We start from the raw sequence: 23,324 nt of genomic DNA, 5'->3' as shown, positions 1-23,324 counted from the left end.
TGATTTTGGGGGGGTCTATTTCATGGGTTATTGTATAGTTTTTATTGTAATTATTGTTCTTCTGATGATTCTACTACTAATACTGTTTTATTTCATTTATGAATCACTCCCCATGAGGCATCATGAAGTGATATTCTCTCTCTCTCTCTCTCTGTATGTGTATAACAGTTCAATATATAAATAAATTACAACAATTGCGCATATAAAACATTTTCAAAAAGCAGCAACAAACATATATATTATAGTGCGTATATACTTGTGTGTTTGTGTGCATTTTGAACAAAAGCACCCACCCACAGCCAATTCATATTCAATGCAGATAGCAATTGGGATATAAGATCTCCATTTAGAAAGCTTGTTGAAACATCTTTAGTATTTTATTTATTTTATATCCCACCCTTCCTCCCAGAAGGAGCCCATCGAAAAGACAACGGAGATTTTCTTTTATGCTTTTATAATTGTGTTAAGTTCGCTTGGAGACTCCTTATGGGGCAAGCAACTAATGATGATGATGATAATCATAATCATAATAATAATAATTGATGGAAATGAGCAGCAGCTCATTGTGAGAGTCGGCCGGGCTCCTGTCAGGGATGCATGCTAAAGATGAGTCTAAGCTGGAGTATTTGATACCCTCAGTTTTTTTTCCCATGAGGTGACTGTCTGCGTTGCTAATGAGCCATCAAGAGTTGATGTCCTTGTGCTCATAAGATCAGCTTCAACGTCAACTTTCCTCTTGATTTCACTCCACCACCTGCCTCCCTTTTTCTTTCCTTAAAATGCGTCCACCTTTCACTGACTTTCCGGATGTGTGTTTCACTCAGTGTGTTACTAATTAGTAATAATTGTCAATAATTAATAGCAACAATAATACATGTTTTGAGGTCCTTAATAACTATAAGGAGATCCTTAATAAAGGGAGCCTTAATAAAATCCAGGGACTGTGCCCCCTCCCTCCAAACTTAGCCAAATCACCCTCCCTGTAGCCTTCTAAAAGCAGCTGCTAAGGGGGCTGTCTCCCAAGGCATGAGAGTGGCCTCCCCTTCCCCCCATCTCTCTCCCCCACTCCCCATAATTTGAGTCTTGGTTTCACTTCTGCTTCAGGTTTTCAAACACAGTGTCCCTACGAAAATAAAAGGGCTCAGATACACATTTATTACCTTTGGGCTATTGTGTTGAATTTTCATGTTCAATGGGGGATGGATTTTTCACTGAGCGGGGATGCGGGCGATGCGGAAATAGTAATGGGTTTTTGCTGTTGTTTTTCTTTTTCATCCTAAACGCAAAGCCCTTAGCAGCAGAGGGGGAGATGGGATGCAGGCAGCCCAAAAGAGCGGAGCCCTTTCCAGACTAGCGATAAATGTGTTGAAGGAGGTGAATTGGGGGTTTGTGCCTATGGCATGGTTCCCTCAGCACATGGGCACGGTGTCCTGATAGAGCCTACTTTGGGCATCTGCCCAGGGTCATAGGGTTAGTACCTGATGGCAAGCCACTATTTTAATTTCCCACAATGCCCCCAATGTATTGTTACATTAGGGCAAGGGTAAGAAGCCTTCTGGGTTACCCCCCCCCTCTCTGCAATCACCCCTCCACTCAAATAATCCAAGCTCCAAGTGGGGAGAAAGCAAGCTAATACTGGAGGAAGAGAACATGAAGCTGCTTTCCTTTCAACATATAGCTTCTTTCAAAACATTAATATTGATATTTTTGAGAGAGAAAATCAGAACAGTAAAAGCAGTGGATAGCAGACAAACTCAAATCAATGCTGCCTGTTAGGTTGACGGAATGCTTTTGAAGTGGCACTGGCCAGTGGATCCCATCCCCAGCCAGGGGTGGGTGGGGCCAGGTGCAAAAGTGGGTGGAGCAAGGAATGTACACTTGACCTTAGTTTTGACACACACTCAAACACCTTCCTCTATCTGCCATCCAGGAAAGTAAGAGGTGTTATCAGAGTTCAAGAAGAGATTTCAGCCAGGCAAAGCCAGTTGGGAGTGAAGAAGGGTCATTGAAGGGGATGTGTCTTGGGGAGAGGTCTGAGGGCTAGATAAAGAGGTCTGGAGGGCTGCATTCAGCTCCGGGCCTGAGGTTCCCACCCCCACATTAGGTCATTGTGGGTGTTCTGGGATGACTATGCAGAGCTAGTAAGAGAAGACTGTGGGCCAGGACCATCTCCAGGTTTTAGAGGGCCCTCAGCACCAAGCTACCTGGAGACCCCCTCCTCTGTTAGTGAGGGCCCTCAGCAAGTTTACCTAGAAACAGTGGGCATCAGTAATGTTCCAAACAGTGATAAGCCACTGTTTTGACTTCCCCTAATGTCCCTCCAATATAGTGTCATCCCAGAGCATATAATGGCTGAGGCTGATGGGATTTGTAGCCCATCTGGAGGGTACTAGGTTGGCAAAGGCTGTCCTAAACAAAGTCCACATGCACCAGAGTCCATCGGTCTCAGTGGCCGCCAGCCGCCCCTGTCCACATGCATACAACGGTACACATGTGAACTCTGCCCACTTAGCTGAGAAGGGTGTGTTTTGCAAAATTTCCGCAATGCAGATAAAGCTGGCACACATCCACTCTATTCAGACTTTTAGATGAGCCTGTGGAGGTCAGGACGAGTTGGGAACAGTGCACATGATCCTAATTCCATCCCCTCTGTGCATTCGCAGGATATCTGGAAGGGGCTATGAGGATCTGGACAGTCTGCTAGCTCTTGGACTGAGCTTGGATGGGGTCCCCAATAGCTGAGTCCCTTTATGAGAAGGCAGTTTTTCAAATCATTCAGCGAGTTGAGTCCCCAGTTGCAGTCTGAAATGAAACAGTCCATATGCAATGAGAAATAGTTCACTTCCTCCAAGCTGCTGTGGGCAGGGCTGTAATTAATTACACAGTAGCCCTGGTCCCTCCTATAGTCACATCAAATCAGAGCAGGCTCATGGGAAAGACATGCTAGGTGTGGGTTGTACCATTTCAGAGTATGGGTATGGATTCAAATGACTGAATTATCCGCCATCCTTTTTTTAAAAAAATATCCCTACACATAGAAAAATAGCATGTCAGGGATAAGTCTTTGTCCTGGTAGGCTAGCGTTCAGTGTGAAGGTGTGGGGTTTTTTTAAAAAAAAATCAGATTTGAGTTGACACTGCGGCTGGTCTACAGATAATCTTTTAGTTGCTGGGTGAAAGTGCACCCTTCAGTCACTAGATCTTCTCAATGGAAAAAAATGGGGAGAAGGTCCAACAATTCCATGTCATCCCGATACGTGTTCAGATGTTAGCTTGCATTAGGAACTTTTTGTCGCTCTTGGGGGGTCACCTCACATTAGGGATGGGTGAGAAATTCGATTTAGTTTGCATTTCAAGCCGAATCTATCAAATTTGCACTTTCCAAACCAATGTGGGAAATGAAACACAACCATCCTTTGAAATTCATACTTGTTTGAATTTTGCACTGTAGTTTGACAATGCATACAAAGATTTATATGTTTGGGGACAGTGCGCATAAAAATGAATAAATGAGTGAAAATCACTTAAAAATGCATTGTATGATGAGAAATTGCTTGCTTGCAAAAATATGACCTTAGTCAAAAATTTATTTATTTATTTATTATCATTATTTTTACCCCGCCCTTTTTCCAAAGCTGGAACTCACGGCGGCTTCCAGATAAAAGCACACATATAATTAAAAACATACAAAACTCTAGATTAAAATCAAATTAAACAATTTACAGTATTAAAACCATTCATACATACAGTTAAAATAATTCAAACTCAGTTCAAAATAATACAGTTAGGCAACAGCAATGCAGCACCCTTCAAGACCTGTCCTTAACAGCTGTCAGTTCCAAAGGCTTGTTGAAATAAAAAAGTCTTTGCTTGCCGACGGAAGGACTGCAAGGAATGGGCCATTCTTGCTTCCCTAGGAAGGGAGTTCCAAAGCCTCGGGGCAGCCACTGAAAAGGCCCTATCTCACATCTCCACTAGTCGTGCTTGTGAGGACGTAGGTATTGAGAGAAGGGCCTCTCCTGAGGATCTCAGGGCCCGGGCAGGCTCATATGACTACAAAAATGTGTTTGCTAGGAGAGAGTCACACTAAAATGCTGGAGAATTCTCATGAGGATTTTTTTTTTTATTAAATCACAACTTGCTGCAGAAATGTAGAGGACTGAATTTAAGGTTGGAAAGTTGAGGAAACTGGGAGAATTGAGACCGACAGATCTTTCCATCCCTGCCTCCCATTTACATGGGGTTCTCTTTTCTTTCTTTCTGCTGCAGAGCATACTTAGACGTCAAAGAACTTAAGAACAGGCTCAAGCTGGATGGCTCAACACATCTCAACATCTTCTTTGCGAACTCCTCTGAAGAAGAGTTGGCAGGCATGGCTACCTGGCCGTGGGACAAGGAAGCTTTGGTACACTTGGGTAAGTTGTAAGGAGCCCTGGTGCATCAGGCCAAAGGCCCATCTGATCCATTGTTCTCACAGTGACCAATTAGATGCCCCAGGCGGAAGTCCGTGAGTAGAGCCTGAGTGCAACAGCCCTCTCCCCACCTATAATTCCCAACAACTGGTATTCAGAAGCATTCAAAGGAGGTGCGTTGCCTCTGAAGATCTCTCAGAAGATTAGCTAAGGAGGGCATCACAAAAAGGAGCATCAGATATTCTCACTGTGGCCAATCAGATGCCCTTGGGAAGCCCACAAGCAGAACCTGAGTGCAATAGCACTCTCCCCATTTGTGATTCCCAGCAGCTGGTATCCAGAAGGATAGTCAAGAGGCAAGTCTTGAGGAGGGAGAGTCTTCTTGTTTCATCGAAGGAGGAAGGGACAGGATGCTGTTAACCTTTGTTCTGATTTCTTATCATTTCCAGTCATAGCCTTAAATAGCCCAGGGAATTTAAAAAGGAAAAAAGAAAAAGAAATGACAAATCAAAACAACACAAATATTCACCATTTCTAGCTTCCTGGCTTACAACCAGGAAAATATTAGATTATAAACCCAAAGCATATTATGGTATTTCTCCAATGATGTCAAGCCAAAAATATTTCACCTCTTTCCCCCCTCCGTGAAGTTGCTTTGGAGGGCATCCTCTCCATTTGCAAAGGTTTTTGAGCAGGAGGAGGGGAACACAGGTTCTTGAAATGGGTGGGAAAGAGAGATGCAGCACTGTGATTTATTAACCGCAGCACTGTTGCTCAGAATGCAGGCAATTAAATTTCCTTGCCCAAATAGTCCCTTGTGAGCCATCATACATAAGGCTGTGAGGTGGGAGTAGCCAATCATGTGTAGCCATGGACTGATGGCTAGGGGTAGAAGCTGGAAGTAGGTGAGAAAGCACACCCTCGGCTAAACTATGGGTTGTATTCGATGCTAGTACTGCTCAGAGTAGACCCATTGAAGTTAAGGGACATGACTAGCGTAGGTCTATTCATTTCAGTGGGTCCATTTTGAATACAACTTTACGGTCTCAGCTTCATCCTGATAAAACTAATCAGTGGAAGCTAATCCATTTAAGTCAATATGGCATTGGCCCTGCCAACCTTAGACTGCCCTCGGCCACCCTTCTTAGTTACAACCAGACCAAGCAATTGCCCTGGCTGTCAGCTTCCTCCTCTTTAGTCTCAGCGTTGCCTGTTGTAGAACTCAGCTGGGAGGAGAGATGGGAACAAAACTAGGATTAGTTGGCTCTGCCTGTCATTGGCTCTGGCTCCACCTACTGTTGGGCTCCCTGCCTTCCGCCCCGCCAGTCCCAATGGGCACCAGCCACCACTGCAGGTAATGCAATCTGGCTATTTGGAATGCCCTAATGAGTTGCACAATGGAGTTGCTTACAGATGGAGAAACAGCGGAAGAGTGGGTTTAGACAATTTTTAGGGGGATCAAAATTTGGAGGGGGGAAGGAAATTTGGAGGGGTGAAGAAAGCTCACCCCCTGCAAAGGGCCTTTTGGCAGCCGCCCTTTTTTCTCACTCTCTCCAAAGGTTCAGGGAACGACACTGTGTGATAATGGGGTGTCATTATGATGGGTGCTTTGAGGGGGGGTGGAGGAGGAATATCCAGGAATCTTCACTTGCTACAGCTGGCTCATGATTTGTCAGGTCTACCATGCAGCATCCATGCCTGTAGGTTAAAACTCCCTTGTCCACCCAGACAGGCAGAGATCATGGTGTCACTGCTGATGGCCAAGGCCAGATAGGGAAAGAATGTCAAGATGACAGCATGGAGGAGGATACAAATAAGTCCTTCTGATCACTATTATCCGTGGCGCAGAGTGGTAAGCAGCGGAAACGCAGCCGAAGCTCTGCTCACAGCCGGAGTTCGATTCCAACGGAAGGAGGAAGTTGAATCTCCGGTAAAAGGGGTCGAGGTCCACTCAGCCTTCTATCCATCCGTGGTTGGTAAAATGAGTACCCGGCATATGCTGGGGGGTAAAGAAAGGCCAGGGAAGGAACTGGCAACCCCACCCCATATATACGGTCTGCTTAGTAAACATCGCAAGACGTCACCCTAAGGGTCGGAAACGACTCGCACTATGAGTGCGAGGACACCTTTACCTTTTTTGTTGTCATTGTAACTGATTACATTTATATCCTACCTTCCCTTCAAGGAGTGTACAAGGTTCTCCAAAGAGGGTCTATGGTGCTGAGATGGGCAAGAATTTCTGGAAGGGCACAAAGTTTCCCATCTCTTCTATACAGAATGAGCTTCAACGCAATAGGCTATATCTAGGGATGGATGAGGATTTCGGTTCAGTTCACATTACAAGCCAAATCTATCAAATTTGCAGTTTCCAAAACAACATGAGAACTGAAACACAGCCATTCCTCGAAATTCGCACTTACTCAAATTTTGCTATGTAGTTTGCCAACCTAACAGTGTTTGCAAAAATGCATATGGCAGAGGAAAGGGTCCATAAAATTGAATATATGAGTCAAAATAGCATACAGAAATGCATTATACAGTGAGAAATGGCTTGGAAAAACATGTACATTAGTCAAAAATACACACAAAAATGTGTTCATTAGGAGAAATTCACACTAAAATGCTAGATAATTTTCATGAGGATTTTTTTTTAAATTGCAAATTGCTGCAGAAATGTGAAGAACTGAATTTAAGATTGGTAAAATGAGAAACTGAGGGGACTGACATTGACATATCTTTCCATCACTAATGGTGGTGTACATAGTGCTCGCTTTCCCCATTTTATCCTCAACAATCCTGTGAGGTAGGGTAGCCTGAGAGGCAGTGACTGGTCCAAGGTCACCCAGTGAGCTTCATGGCCAAGCAGGGATTTGAGCCCTGGTCTCCCAAGTCCTGGCCCAACACTCTAACCCAGCCTTTCCCAACCTCCAGATGTTGTTGGACCACAACTCCCATCAGCCTCAGACAGCATTGCAAATGGTCAGGAAAGATGGGAATTGTGGTCCAACAACATCTGGAGGCACACTGGTTGGGAAAGGCTGCTCTAACCACTATGCTACAGGGGGAGCGATTGAAAAAGCTGAGGGTGGCTTCCCTTAGAGAAAGATATTGGAAGGGGAGCATGGCAGCCATTCCCCAGATATGGTTGGGCCCCAAGTGCCATCAGCCCCAGCTAACGTGGCTAATGATCAAAGATGATGGGAGGAGCTAGTGATGCTGGGGATTGAACCTGTGATGAGAGAACATGGTTTTCTTGCTAAGGCCCCACACCCAATCCCTGGCATCGCCAGTCAAAAGCATCAGATAGCAGATGAGGAAGACCTTTTCCTGAGATCTTGGGATCCCACTGCTCCAGCGTAATAGGCAATGCTGAGCTTGTTGAACCAGTGGCCTGACTCTGCAGAAGGCATTTTGTACATACATACAGAGAGAGAGGAGCTTAACAAAGGAATGAGAGAGCCAAAGAACTGGTATGCAGCTATCAGGAGCAGGGATGTAAGAAGATAGCATAGTCTATTCCAACTTGTATTTGTTGCGATCAACGCTGTTTCCATTCCTCTGCAGTATGGTTTCCACCAAATACTATGTTAGTATTAGTATGTTATACTATGTTATGTCTCACTGTCTGCCAGTGGAGGCTGCTGGTCCATTAGGGCAAATGGGGCACTGCCCCACCAATCTCAGTCTGGCTTCGGCCAGCCCTACACCTGCCTGCTTCCTTCCTTACAGCCAGTCAAAGGGGTGGCATTGGCTGTCAGGGCCCTCCTCCTTAGTGTTGCCTTTGTATAATTCACAAAGGAGGAGGATGGGGACAGAATCGGTTGGCTCTGCCTCTCATTGGCTCAGGCTCCACCACTTTTCAGCCTCCTTGCCTTCCGCCCCGCTAGTCTGCGATTTAACATAAGTGACGTAAGTGACAAAGCGTTACAGAGCTTGCATTCATTTCAATGCAATGGAAATGTCAGAGCAATGTAAAAACAAAAGCATTCACATCTGCAGACTTGAAAACAAACAACAGTGATGATGTGAATGCATGCTGATCATACTGAACTGATTTCCATTCTTGAATATAATAATATTCTCCAATATTCCTAATCAAGAGATGAGGAGGACCCTGGGTGGCCACCGTCCCAGCTGAATAGACAGTGCTAGGGGAGAGGGGGAGAGGGAGAGAGGGAGAGAGGAGCTTGATAAAGGGATGGAGATCAAGAAGACTTGGGAGCAACCACAGACCCAGATGAGTTGAGAATGGGTTAGTCTGGCTTCGCAGACTAACTACTCTCCTGCAGCACCTCCTGCTGGACCAGTCGTAGGTCTTTGTTAGGGCTTGTTATGTTGACTCTCCTTTCTTTTTCAACTAACCTTTTAACGGCCGAAAGCAACATCTTTTAGCACCTTGGATTCAGTTCCTTGTTGGAGAGCATTGCCTAAAGTGTGAGATTCCCCCCCTCCTCCATCAAAAGTGAGTTTAAAAGTCATGCAAATAATAAAACAAAATCAGTGGACAGTTAAGTTGACTCACCCAAAAGAAAAAGCGGAAGGAGGAGAAGAAATTAATTTCCTGTTTTAACAGCCCTTGCTTTTTCTCCTTCGGCAAGAACTTTCTGCTTAATCTTTCTATACTCTTTTTCATTCCATAAATCCAATATGTATTTAATAACAAAAATGAAATGAAACAATGCTCCGTTGCCCAGATCTTAGCTTTGGAATATAGATCATCTGGGTGAGGGAGCTCTCTTTTTGGTGGGGAGACTGTGGTTGTTTTAGACTCTTGACAGCCATGAAAAATAATACATAACCTCCACGCAAAAAATGAAAAGGAAAGAAAATCGAGCAACCTGCACCAGTTGCCTTAAGCCCTGATGAAGTCGAGCCAACCTGTATTGTGATTTTGATCTCCTCACTTAGGGAGTATTTTTTACAGTATCTATAGCGATGGAGGGGGATGCTGTGAGATGATCTTGTGGCAAAATAAGCAATGTGGATGCTCTCTTACTGCTAATCATCCAGTGTCCAGTGTCCAGGGGCAGCACCAGAAGAGGAGCATCATCAAGCACCCTCCAGGGCCCACCCTCCAGCTAGGCACCCACTGTTGACCATCAGAGTTCCCTGGCCCTTCTACTACAACTTGGTGTTTGCTAGCTTTTCAGCTGCCCCCTCCAAGAGTATAAGCAGTGGGGCACAGGGAGCTGTCCTATACCAAGTCAGACCATTCGTCCATCTAAGCCCAGTATGGCCTACACTGGCTGGCAGCAGATGTCCCCAGTTTCAGGCAGGAGTGTCTCTCAACCCTACCTTGAAGATGCTGGGAATCATACCTGGGACCGTCAGTATGCAAGGCAGATGCTGTACCCCCATGCTGTGGCTCTTTCCAAAGGGACAAGAAAACAGAGTGGCATCCTCCACTTTCCTTACCCTCTGCCTCTCAACAGTGGTGCAGATTGGGCCCAAAGGGATAGGGCAAGCAAATCAGCAAACATTGACAGCCACCAAGGAGAAAAGCACAGCTGAGGCCACTTTGCCAATGAAGCCCCACACCCAAAAGCAATCTGAAGCAGATGCTGTTGTAGCAGGTTTCAGACTCTATCCCTCCAGGAGAAAGGGAGGCAGCCCTGTTCTTCTGCTATGGAACTCTCTGTGTTTTCCAAAGATTTTCAGGGAGCATTCCAGTTTGCCTGGAGTTTCCAACTCGCATACACCTTCTGGACTAGGGATGGGGGAGAAATTCGAATCAGTTCACATTTATAGGTGAGCCTACCTTATTTGCAGTGTCCCAAACAACACAAGAACCAAAACCACAGCTGTCTTTTGAAATGTGCACTTCCCTGAACTTGCCGATGCAGTTCTCCAGTGAAGTAATGTGTGCAGAAGTGCATATACTATGCATATACTATACAGATGCATAAATAAGTGAAAATAGTATGCAAAAGTGTATTATGTTAGGGGACACTGCTTTGCAAAAATGTGTGTGTAGGCACAGTTGCACAGGAAGATGTGTACCTCAGCAGAAAGTTGCACTAAACCGCTGATGAATTTTCTTTTTTTTTTACAATAATTTTTATTCAAATTTTCATAAAACATACAAAACAAAATCATAAAACATTCAAAGACAAGAAACAAAACAAAACAAAAATGATTAAACAAAAAAATAAAATGTTGACTTCCCATTTGTCGCAGATCAAATCAGTTGTAGGTCTACAATATATAACAATCCTGTCTCTTAAATTATATTATAAAATCACTTTCCTCCAGTAGTTATCTTAATTAATCATCAAATCTCATAAACATTACTTTATTCTTTCCACAAAAAGTCAAAGAGAGGTTTCAATTCTTTAAGAAATATATCTATCAATTTTTCTCCAAATAAACATGTCGATTAATCCATCTCGTTAATAATAATAATAATCTTATTGTCATAACCATAGTCCAAATAAACATATCGATTAATCCATCTCATCAAAATCTGTTAGGTCCAATAATTTCAATAGCCATTATTCCATTATCCATATTAATTCCATCTTCCATCTTCAATAGTCCTGTTAAGTCCAGTAATTTCAGTGTCCAATCTTCCATTATCAGTATTCCATAATAATCTTGCTGTCATAGCCATAGTCATATAATAAGAGTCTGATGGGAATTTCCTCTATCCCAAATATTTTCTTGCCATCAATTCTGAATAAGTTGCTGAAATATTGCTGTAAAGTCATATCTGTGTTCTTCTTTTTTACAAAATGCACTGGCTCATCTCTTGAGAGTTTTTCCATTGTCACATGGCTGCAGTTAATTCCATAGATTTTCTCTATATCAAGCTCCATCACGTCATTCCAGTCCAGAAGATTATCCAAGCCACTGATAACTTTATCTCTAATATCTTCATTAATTTCTTCAGAGATAACGTTAAATTCCAAACAGTAGATTTTATTTCTAATATCCATAAACTCCAGATCTTTTTCCAATTCCACATTTGTTCCAATCTCCAGGGCTTGTATCTTCCCTTTATTTTTTCTTTTCTCATCTCTGATCTCATTCTCCTCTCTCACAGGATCCCCTATTTCTTTAAGCTCCTGCGTCATTTTGCTCAGTTCAATTTTCAGCTCCTTACTGCCCTGTCGCAGGGTTTGTTTCGTTATCTCAATCTCATCCATTATTTTCTGAAACATAATTACTTCCAGATTCTCAGCCACTTTCTTGATTGCCATTTTTAAAACCACGAAAACAAAACAAAACAAAAATAAAGAAGAACCACTTCTTATTTCAGCAACAATTGGGTTAATATTCCAGGCTTGATGACATCACAGTATAAACAGAGCAGCCTGCCTTATCTCTCTATGTTCAAGAACACAAAACAAATTTAGTTCCCAGCATCAAAACAGTTAGTGGCGTCGTGAAGAAGCAGATTCGTCAAAATAAAATAGACCAAAAAGAGAATAGTCCCAGACAATATAATGTTCCTCGGAATAGAAATCCCTCTTCTGTTTATATCTTTAGAATGCACTTCCAGGACAGCTTTTTGCAATAGAAACAGAGATAAGCTGTTAATTTCGTGAATAACAGAGAAGAGTTATAGCTCACCCAGAAGTTCTTTAAAGCTGATTCATTTGACAAATCTCTTTTTGCTGCAACAATTTAAACCAAGTAAAAAAAAGAATAGAAAGAAGGGTGCTTGCCTGTTAGTCCGTTTTCTCTTTGAAGAAAAGATAAACGTATCGCATTAATCAGATAGAGCTTGTTTGGAAGTCCATCCGGCATTGCTGGCTGGACCTTTTCTCATAAATTAATGAAATCCAGTCCTCCCAACAAAAACAGGCTTTTGAAGTTGATCTCTACGTTTCTCCCTGCCCGGGAGAAATTTCATCAGTCAAAAAAAAATGTTCTGACTGATTTATATCTGAATAAGCTTCTTTTGAGGCGGGAGCCCGTCTCAAAAGCAGGCACAAGCGAAGTCACCCTTCCCGGAAGTCCAAACCGCTGATGAATTTTCACTAGTCCTTTTTAAAAATGCAAACTGACATTAGAAATGTGGGGGACTGAATTTGACTAGGAAACCGAGAAGAACTGAAATGGACATCACCCATCCCTAATCTGGACAGTCTATGTTTTCTAGTCCCTGATAAAATACTGTGTCTGCTTTTTTAAATGCATTGATTATTGTTCAAGACATTTGAATCCCACAGTGCTAAATACTATTTCATCAACAATAAACCTCCTGCAAATGTGCAGTTTGTCCCATGAGGGGAAACTTGAAGCCCCTCCACTTTGTGGAGTCTGGACTATTAGGGCAAAGGAGGCACTGCCCCACCCACCTCAGACTGCCCTCAGCTGGCCCCCACCTGCCTGCCTTCTTACTTACAACCCATCAGTGGGTGGCTCTGCCTGTCATTGATTCTGGCTGCAGCTAACGCTGGCCTCCCTGCCTTCCAGTCCCAGTGGCCACTAGCCATTGCTCCCTCTGCCATCTTTTTTGCCCTGGACACATGGGGTTGTATCAAATGCAGTGCTAAGTTATTTATTTACTTGTTCCGCTGACGAAATGTTTTGTGCAAGATAATGCATAAGCAGGTTGCTGGTAACTTTGTGGCATGATAGACTGCACAATCTGTTGGACAACAAGTTTCTGCTGCTGCGCATTTTGTGTTGGATTCCTCTGCTGTGCAACATTCGGGGTGCAATTCTCCCTGTCCACTTGTGCTAGCAAACATAGACAGTTGGATGCAGCCCATTATGTTTCTGGATGTAAGAATGTGAAAACAGCTGTCCATCTTTCATTTTCTCGACAGGGGGAATCGTGCTGAATCCTTCTTTCTATGGCATAGCAGGACACACCCATACGATGATCCATGAAATAGGGCACAGTCTGGGGCTCTACCATGTCTTCCGAGGAATCTCCGAGATCCTCTCCTGCAGTGATCCATGCATGGAAACGGAACCTTCCTTCGAGACCGGTGACCTCTGCCATGACACGAACCCAGCACCGAAAAACAAGATCTGTGGTGATCCAGACCCTGGGAATGATATGTGTGGCTTCCGTAGCTTCCAAAACACTCCATACAACAACTTTATGAGCTACACAGGTACCCTGCCCTCCTAGTTTGCTTTTAGAGTTGGTCTTTTTTTTAAAAAAAAGTTGATAGCAAGCTTTAGAATCACACAGATCTCTTGTTCGGGGTTCAGATTTTGCAGCAATAATGAAAGGTTTAATGTTTAGGTTGATGCCAGTTCATCTAACTTCAGCACAGAGAAACACAGAGCAAGTGGAATTTTCTTTTTATCTGACCAGCTGGGCATTAAATATATCGGTTGCACATGTGTTCCATACACATTTACTGGGGAGTAATCTCCACTGGAAACAATCAGAGTTAATTCTGAGTAAGCATAGGATATGGGAAAGGGATGGGGGAGAAATTCAGTTCAGTTTGCATTTAAAAGCAAAGCTATTTCAAAACGATACGCAAGCTGAAGCAGCCGTCCTTCAGATTCTGCATTGCAGTTCTCCAGTGTGTATAAAAAGGATAAAGCATGCATAAAAATGCATATATTACTGATAATAACATACAGAAATGTATTATATTAGGAGAAGCCGCATACAAAATTTGAGTATACTAGGAGAATTTTGCACTACAATGCTGATCAATTTTCAGGAGGACTTACAAAAAAATATTGCAAGCTGATGGGTAGACCTGAATTTAAGATTGGAAAATGAGAAACTGAGAGAAATCGGAAGTGACAGATTTGCAGATTCCTAGCATAGGACTGGCTCTTAGAGTCTACCAACATTTTGCTTAGGCTTTGGATTTTAGAACAGTTATACTGATGATTACATGTTCTGGATGATGCCAGTCTGTCTGAATTCAGCCCTGTAGAAAGCTTGAATGAGGGATTCTCTCATTTTTGGAACAAAGGGAAGCATGGGTGAAGGGTTATAAACTCCCTCTTCATCTAGCAGTCTGTCCACCCCACCCCCATTTTTCTCCACATCCAAACCCCAATACTACAGATGAACTTGGCTGAGAGAAATGTATGTGTGTGGGGGTGGACAAGGCTATGGGAATCAAAATGGTGATTATAGGGAAGGTTTCCCTCCTATCATCCGAATGCTTCTTTTGAGTGGACAATTGGACCCTCCAGTCTCACATTATGTGTGATGGAGCAGGTGTGGATTTAAATCAGGGATAGGGAACCTGCAGTCTTCAAGGTTATGCTGGGCTTGCGTCATCATCCATCATCATCCCTGACAATTGGCCTTGCCTGCTTGGAGCTGATGGGAGTCCAACAACATCTGGAGAACCACAGGTTCCCCACCCTTTGTTTAAAAGAATGGCTTAGGTAGCATCTGATTTGGCTGTGAAATTTCTCTTCCAAACCACAAGGTGGTGAAGATGAAAGACAGATAAACCTTGTGGTCCACTTTGGGTTCTTGTTCCCCTCCTTCCATCTTTCCTTCCTTCAGCTGAGAAACTTTGAAGCAAGACTCATTTGGTACAAGGCAACAAAGGTGATCAGGTGACTGGAAACAAAGCACTATGAGGAGAGACTGAAAGAACTGGGCATGCTTAGCCTTGAGAAGAGAAGACTGAGGAGAGATATTGAGCACTCTTCAAGTACTTGAAAGGTTGCCACACAGATGAGGGGCAGGATCTCTTCTCAATCATCCTAGAGTGCAGGACATGGAATAATAGGCTCTACTTACAGGAAGCCAGATTTTGACTGAACATCAGGAAAAACTTCCTAACTGTTAGAGCAGTACAATAATGGAACCAATGACCTCGGGAGGTGGTGGGCTCTCCAACAGCGGAGGCATTCAAGAGGCAGCTGGACAGCTACCTGTTGGTATATTTTAAGTTGGATTCCTGCCTTAAGCAGGGGGTTGGACTTGATGGCCTTATAAGCCCTTTCCAACCTTACTATTCTATGATAACCTAAACATGAATTCCATGAAGCATTTGGAAGATTTTCCTCAAAATGTGAGGAGTGCTTGGCACCTTTGCTTGGTCAGATGCAGCAGCAGCAGCTTCTGTAGTGGGGCGGAGCCACCTTCCTGACACTGACTGGGCAGAGTAGGAATGGGCAGCAACGAGATTGGGCTGAGCAGGCACACTGGGAGAGCCAATCCATTCATCCTTCCAATGTGTCCAGGAACCCCAAATCTCACCACTGCCCTGTCCAGCCCCACCTTCATCCAGATAGGTTGCAGTAATGCCAGTGTCGGAAGGAAACCTCCACCCTACCACACGAGTCGCTACTGGTTGGCTGTTCATCCAGGAGTGCCGACACAGCTCGTAGTGTCAGCCAGGGGAGCTTATAGGGCAACCACATTTGCAGCATTGTAACTTTTTTTTCGCAACTCAAAACTTTGTAGAGTTTCGTAACTCAAAACTTCCCTTACGAGTTTTCGTAACTCACATTTGCAGCATTGTAACTCTTTCCCCCCTTTCTCCTCTCTTTTGTGTGTGTGATGGAACCGCCCCCCACCCCAGATGATGACTGCACCAACTCCTTCACGCCCAACCAGGTGGCAAGAATGCACTGCTACCTGGACCTCGTGTACCAGAGCTGGCAGCCTGCCAAGAAGCCTGCCCCCATCGCCATCACGCCACAGATCGTGGACCGGACAGGGACCTCAGTCACCCTGGAGTGGTTTCCCCCCATAGACAGGCACTTCTTTGAAAGGTGAGCAGGAGGGGTGACGCATACCTGTTTACCTGGCTTTGAAAGGCGGGGATGGCAAATGGTAGTGTGGAAGTGATTAGGCCTTTTGGTTAAGATATGGGAGGCTCATCTAAAACTGGGCCAAAATCCTCCTCCTTTCTTCAGATGAGTTTTTTTCTGTTTGTTTGAGGGGGAGGGAAATTTATCTACCCCAGGTCTAATAAGGCCCTGGGGGAAGGGTCCTAATTTGGCCCATGAGGCTGTCTTCCTCCAATCTCTGCCTACCTGCCCTACACTTGCCAATATATTTGTTTGTTACATTTATATCCCACCTTTCCTATGAACAGCTCAAGGTGGTGTATGTGGTACTCCCCTCCCCATTTTATCCTTACTACAACCCTATGAGGTAGGTTAGGCTGGGACTGGGAGACAAGGACACCCAGTGAGCTTCATGGCTGAATGGGGACTTGAATCCTGGTCTCCCAAGTCGTAGTCAAACACCCTAACCATTACACCACACTGGCTGTCTGGGCAGTGGAATCCACTCTAGGTTTTAGTTTGAACTTTCAAGGAGCTGTCCCAGGTCCTGAACCTATTTTGGGAAGAGGTTTCAGCACCTTGAACACCTCCTTGAAAGTTTGGACTACAACCAGGAGTGGATTTCAGTGTGCCACTGACATGGAGCCACCACTGTGTGATATGACATCAGGTGTGGGGGGCAGGTAAAGACATGACTCTCTGCCAAAAGCAGGGTTTGCAGGTGCCGCTGATTGGTGGTGCCAGCAAACCTCTGGGCCTGTGCTCATGTGATTTGATTTCAAACTGTATAGGCAAAGGAAAACACTTCAACTGATGTCAGGGTCATGTCAGGTTATCAACAGGTCAGCAGCCCACAGGAGATGGGGCAGTCAGGATCTGACCAGTCAGATGAATCCAGATCCCCCCACCCCTGTCTTACGGGGTTTTACCAGAAAGTGCAGCCAGCAGGCAGTTGCGGAAATAACCTTGTGCTGCTTCCTTGCTGGCCGCACTTCTGGGAATGCCTTGGGAGTGGTGCAAAAATGGGTCGTGAAGTGGCAGCCCTCCTAAGGCCAGGATGTGTGGCGAGCAGGAAGCTGCAGCAAGAAAGTTTCGCATCTGTAAGTGGTGCAGGGCTTTTTAGGAGTTTTTCTTTTTAAGCAAAGAAAAACTTGTACATTTGAGTAACGTAAACCGCAACTAACACTTGAACATTTCGGAGAATCCCCCTCCCCACACGCACAGTTGTTTTTCGGGAGGGTTTTGTGAAAGTTCCACTCCCCCAAGGAATAAAATGAAAATTTGGGCACATCTCTTGTCTCGCATCTTCCAAACATTGCTGGACTGACCAAAGGGTATTTGTGTTGTTTTTAACTGCAATTGACAAATATGACTCCCTCTCTGGAAGTCATCCCACCCATGCAAGTATTTTCAGCAGCATTAAGAGAGGGGCAGAAGTTTCCTCTTCACTAATGAGCAGGTGCTGAACACGTTGAGGCACATACAGTCAGAGTATCGGAAGACCATTCAATCCAACCCACGACCCAAAGGCTAGACTTTCTGTCAGGGATGGAAAACTGGATCTGTTCTCAGCTAGGGATGCAGGCGAAATTCGATTCAGCTTGGATTTAAAGGCAAACCTGCCTAACTCACACTTTCCCAAACAACGCAAGAATAAAATTTGCACATCTCCGAATTTTGCGGTGAAGTTCTCCAGCCTAGTAATATGTACAAAAATGCATATACTAAGGTAGAGTGTGCATAAAAATTAGAGGAAATTGCTTGGCAAAATTGTGTCTATTCAGCGAAATTGCACTGAAAGGTTGATTAATCTTCCTGAGGATTTTTTTTAAAATTGCAAACTGGTGTGGAAATGTGGAGAACTAAACTTCAGATTAGAAAAAAGAGAAACTGAGAGAAACCCAGATCCTTCACCTCCATGGCCCAACGTTGATGGGACAAAGGCACAATGCTTTACAGGCAATCAGCCACTTATTAGCGCTTGCAAAGCCTGGTGCCCTGACAAACACTGCCGTCGTTGTCAGTGCTTGCAAAGCCATTGCTGTCAGCAAGCTCCGTTTGTGAAAGACAATCAGGAGCTCCCTTTAAGTTCCTGATCGTTCCTTTGGAACTATGTCTGCTGAAATGACAGCCCTTGAAATGGGAGTGAGGAGACTGGAGGCAGTATGGATGGGTGCACCATGATCTCATTTGATCCTTCTGGGAGTGCTGAAGCTGATCACTCAGATAACCACCATCCTCTTTGGGTCAACCTTTATGAAGCTTGTATGTCACATCTGGGGGGATGGTCAGTGGGCATACTGGAGTTTTGAGTAAGTGCCGTGGGCACCAGTTGCAAAATGGCAGCTGTTGGGGGGAGGGAATGTCATAACGGCTAGAATATCTAAAAGAGCAGAACAAAGAGGGAGAAAATGGTATAGGTATGCCCCCCTCACCCATCAGCCACTCTATCAATTAGTAGAAAGGTGCCTGCATCAGCTACTGTCATGCTTGCCCATAGATAGGACCTCTTTGCACTTTTCCTTTGCCCAGAACAGATGGGAGGGGAAGTTTCCCATCCTGGCATTCACTGAACTGTGGGGCACATTTTGGGGGTGTTCAGTGTAGGAGAGGCTGATGTGGATTTTTGAGGGGATATTCACTAAGACATTTCACGGGCACCAAAGAAGGTACTCGTGGGCACTCTGGTGCCCATAGGTGCCATGTTGGTGACCCTTTCATAAGGTCCATCCCAATGCCTTCACACAGTGCATAGTTAAACTATGTCATTGACTCCCACAAGAAGCAGTGATGGCCACCAACGTGGATGGCTTGAAAATAGGATTAGACAAATATATGGCCCTGCTTGGGATTTCCCAGGGGCAATTGGCTGGCCACTGTGAGAACAGGATGTTGGACATCTAGTCCAGATGACATCTAGTCATCTAGAGCTTTTGTCCTCATCCAGCAGACTCTTCTTATGTTCTTAACATCCATGATCACCCAGTGGATTCTCAAGCAAATGGCTGGAACCACAAAAGCAAAAGGCTTTAAACTGTATCCAGTTTTAATCCTACTTAGAGTAGACCCATTAACACTGATGGCCGTGACTTGCTTAGATACATTGGCTTGAATCTAACTAAGTCCTATTCATAGTAGGCCCACTGAAATGAATAGACAAAAGCTAATCATGTCCGTTAATTTCAATGGGTCTACTCTGAGCAGAACTTCGTTGAATGTCTGAACTGACCCTTTGTTTTCCATACCTTTGTCACTGCCATCATTATAATCTCTTTCTTTCTAAAAAGGGTAAATTAAGTTCTCACAATATGTATTTAATTTATATTTCATAAAGCAGTTATTGTATGTTAAATAAATCCCATCTGCCTATTAAAAACATACTCATACAAGGTTAATTGTTATGTAACAATATATCATCTCTCTGACATATGTCTTCAACGTCAATCAGTATGTTTTTAATAACTCATGGCCGGTTGGTACTTAAGCAACACACGATGGCCAGCCTGTTCGATCTAGGATTTCATAACAGAGTTATCATATCTTAAGTCAATGCTAGATTTCTTTGACAAACCCTCCAGTTGGGGTTTCGGCAGTATGGTGTTGGCATAACTTCTGGATATCTAAGGAGACATTGTCCAGGAGTTATGTCATCATTTTGTCCGTTCCTCAAGCCTAGGATAAATAAATCTTACTGTGACTTTTCTTTACTTTACTTTTTTTTTGAGGGCAGAAGAGGGGAATTGTTCCAACTCTTGTTTTGAATCAATAATTGATCTTTTGGTTGGATCCTGCGGCCTTATCATCAATCTAAGACAGTGGTGGGGAAACTGAGGCCTGGACCCCAAATATGGCTCTTCAGCCCTGTCTCTACAGCCCATGGGACTCTCCTAAGAAATGCCCCACACCAGTCTTACTTCATCTCCTCCTTGACTGTTTGCCCTGGCTGGAATGCGTCCTTGGACTGTAATAATGCCTCTTGTTTTCCTGGATGGAGGATAGAGAGGGGGTGGTTGTAGAAACTAAGCTGCTGTACAAAAGGAAAATTTACATACCTTGCTCCACCCACTTTGCTTTTGGCCCCACCCACCATCGGCATGCGATCCTGGGAAGGCTGCCCAGAAGGGAATGATCAGAATTAAAGGCATGCATTCCAGCCAGGCGAAAACATTCAAGGGACGAAGCAGGGCCAGCAAGGCATGTGGCCTGGAGCAAATTCCGAGAGCCAGATACAGAGGCCTGGAGGGCCACATTTGTCACCCTGGGCATGAGGTTCTCCAGCCCTGTATTAAAGCACTGAGCGGGTAGCATGATATGTCTTGCAAAGCGTAGAATACTATGTGAACTTGGCCTGCTAAGTAAGCTTACTGAGAAGTCAGTGCTGCAGCACACTTAATGAAACAGAGCGTTCAGGGATGCCCCATACCACACAAGAAAGGCCATGAACTATACATGTTTCCCTACATGATGTGGTTGCATTAGGGCAGGATTTCAGAGCAGACGTCCAGGGCCCCACTATCCAAAATGACCCAGAGGGTCCCCAAACATAGCAGGTAGGGTTGCCCGGAGACTCCATTTTTTGGGGGTCCTCTCTGGGTCTCCAGGTGAGTCACTTGCATCTCTGGACTCTCAGATTTCATTTTTTTTAAAGTTTCTAGGTGGTCTAGTTCACGAGATACACACCAAAACATCGACCACTCCCCCCCCGGCAACTTCTGTAAAATGAGTTCATAGCTGGCTGCTCTAACCCTGCGCTTTCAGGTTTGTAGCCAATATGTGAAGTCAGGGTTGTGATTAACAAGGCAGTAGCTAGACCCCATTGCAAGGTCAGAAAACTTTTTTCTTCCTGCTTATCTGAAAATCTCATAAATTGGTTAAGTATATAGCTTTCAGTCTTTTTCTCTCTTGTGTGCAGAAGTCATACAAGTTTAAATTTTCCTGCCAGGATTTTTTTAGCTTTGGTTTTTGGTTAGGAATCCTGACTTGTTGTGGGATGCTGAGTTTTCTGCCTTACTCATAGGAATCTTGTGGTTGGTATGGTATTGCATTTAGGAAATCATCACTGTCTTTTCTGTTTCTTTTCTATTTGCATTTTGTTTACCTTTAATCTCACTCCCTTACATCCATAGAAGCAACAACAGTGGTTCCATGCACTCCACTCAACCCCCTTAAACCCACTGAAGATGCACCTTGTTGGTTGCATGACAGTTTGTTTCTTGCCCAATAGTGGTAAAAGAGAATTCACATACTGGGCAGCATGGCTGCAGTTGTTGTTGTTCCCAAGCTGCTGCCTGTGAAGGTAGACCAAACAATGTGTGTTTTCTCTGTCAGTTATTACTCACTGGAATTGGGTTGGCTGTCAAAGTGAGTTTATAGCAGCCCACAGGGGAGACAGAAAAGAGTACAGAATCTTCTTACTCTTATTCATTTCTCAGGCCTCTTTCTGAAGTGAAGAGTCAAATCTGTAAAGAAGTTTGGAGCAGCCATGTTAAAAGGTAGGAGCAGGACATTCCAGGCAGAGGGTCGCCAACCCTGCTTGGATATTGATATCTTTGCAGAGGATCCCTAGTCAAGCTTTACCAACATCACAATCCAAACCATATCTATTGAGATGTAAGCACTGTTGAATTCTGTGAGTCTTAGTCCTTTAGTAAGTATGTTTAGAATGGCAGCCTTCAGGGGCATCCTGAGTGGTCCCATCTAACATCTCCACAACACTAGGCTCCTTTCTTCCTACAACACCCTTCTGGTCACTGGCCTGGCCTGAGGGCACTTAAATCCTTTTTACCAGAAGTGAATTGGCTAGATTAAATGTTCCCTACCCAGGCTCCGTCTTTTAGCTAAGATTTCTATCTTAATTTCCAATCAGACAAATGTTTTTGTTTGAATTGTATGTTCCAAGCAACTGTGGTTGACACTTAATGTATCATGCTTAATGATATCATTTGGGCTCACCCCATGACACTACTTGGGCCTGCCCCATGACATCACTCAAACCTGCCGCTATGACATCACTAGGTCCCACTCCATGACATCACTAGGGCCTGCCCTAATTTGGGATGCTTCTGACCTGGGAACCCTAACAGCAGGGCTGGTTTACCACAGGTTGTAGCCAATGCTAATCCTACTCAGAGTAGACCCATTGAAACAAATGGACATGAGTAATTTAGATCCACTCATTTCAATGGGTCTACTCTGAGTAGAGCTTAGTTGGCTACAGCCCTACATTCTGAAGCAAGTGAAGTCATACATCTTCCTGTGTCAACAGGGCAGGGAGCTTTAAGAGTGTTAAATGCAGAATAAAAAATGAGCCAACTGCACCACCATCTCTCTCTCTCTCTCTCTCTCACACACACACACACACACACACAAAATGGTGGCATTTTCCTAGTTTTAAATAAGAGAAGAGAGCAGAAAGAGAAAGGGGAAAAAAGACCCATTCATTTCCTGGCAGCATCAAAGCACCCTTTTTAATCTTGTTATTCCTAGCCATTGATTTGCAATATGCACCGGACTGATGCAGGCAGATATTGTTAATGGGAGAGACCACGAGGTCCCGTTTGGCCAAGAGAGCCCTGCATATTTCTCTCTCTCGCCAAGCAGCTCCTCATCACTGAGGCAGCCGTCATTTCCGCCGTTCCATCGATCGCCTATCTCTTTAATCCTTCTATAATGGCAATGATTTGTGCCGTACAGATTTCTTGATTTAAAGAGATGATTGGGAAGCCCTCGGCTGCTCACTTAGCAGGCTGGCTGGCTTTAATTTCCCTTGCAAATGCCCGTATATCTGTAGGGGACATGAAGGGAACCTGGGCTGCCAAAGCAGTGAAAGGGATGTTCTTCCTCTTCTTTTTGAAGTTGCGCGTGCACAAGAAGCACCCATGGTTTGAATGGAAAAGTGATTCCTTAAACAAGCAAGTGTCCGGACACAAGTTAGAGCAGCAGTAACTGCCTACCAAGTGGCAATAAGGACAGAAAAGAAGGCTTTCTTTACTGCCTCTATTGCGTCTGCAGAGTGCTGTCCCAGGAGGTTCTTCCAAGTGGTCCGAAGCCTGGTCGGTCCAGTTGCTCAGGAACCCTTGGAACAGTCAAAAGCCTCCTGTGACATTTTGGCTAAGCACTTTGCTGATAAAATCGAACACATACGGAGCTCGATCCCGTGCGCCGTGGATACAGTGGATGAATCAGAGTTGACCAGTTGCACGCCGGTATGCTGGGATCGTTTTCAGCC

At 44.3% G+C, this 23,324-nt stretch overlaps 1 protein-coding gene across 1 annotated transcript in view; it reads left to right on the top strand.

Moving 5' to 3' along the window:
* The window catches only part of PAPPA (pappalysin 1), a 284,791-nt gene that overhangs the window by 54,781 nt on the left and 206,686 nt on the right, over positions 1–23,324 (top strand). Inside the window, exons 3-5 of the mRNA XM_061604307.1 lie at positions 4,269–4,414; positions 13,189–13,482; positions 15,886–16,078. Of these exons, the coding sequence (XP_061460291.1) occupies positions 4,269–4,414; positions 13,189–13,482; positions 15,886–16,078 (633 nt within the window). The remainder of the gene's footprint in view (positions 1–4,268; positions 4,415–13,188; positions 13,483–15,885; positions 16,079–23,324) is intronic.

This window comes from Rhineura floridana, chromosome 20 (assembly GCF_030035675.1).
Source record: "Rhineura floridana isolate rRhiFlo1 chromosome 20, rRhiFlo1.hap2, whole genome shotgun sequence".
NCBI classification, from domain to species: domain Eukaryota; kingdom Metazoa; phylum Chordata; class Lepidosauria; order Squamata; family Rhineuridae; genus Rhineura; species Rhineura floridana.
This window is presented reverse-complemented; position numbering and strand designations above follow the sequence as displayed.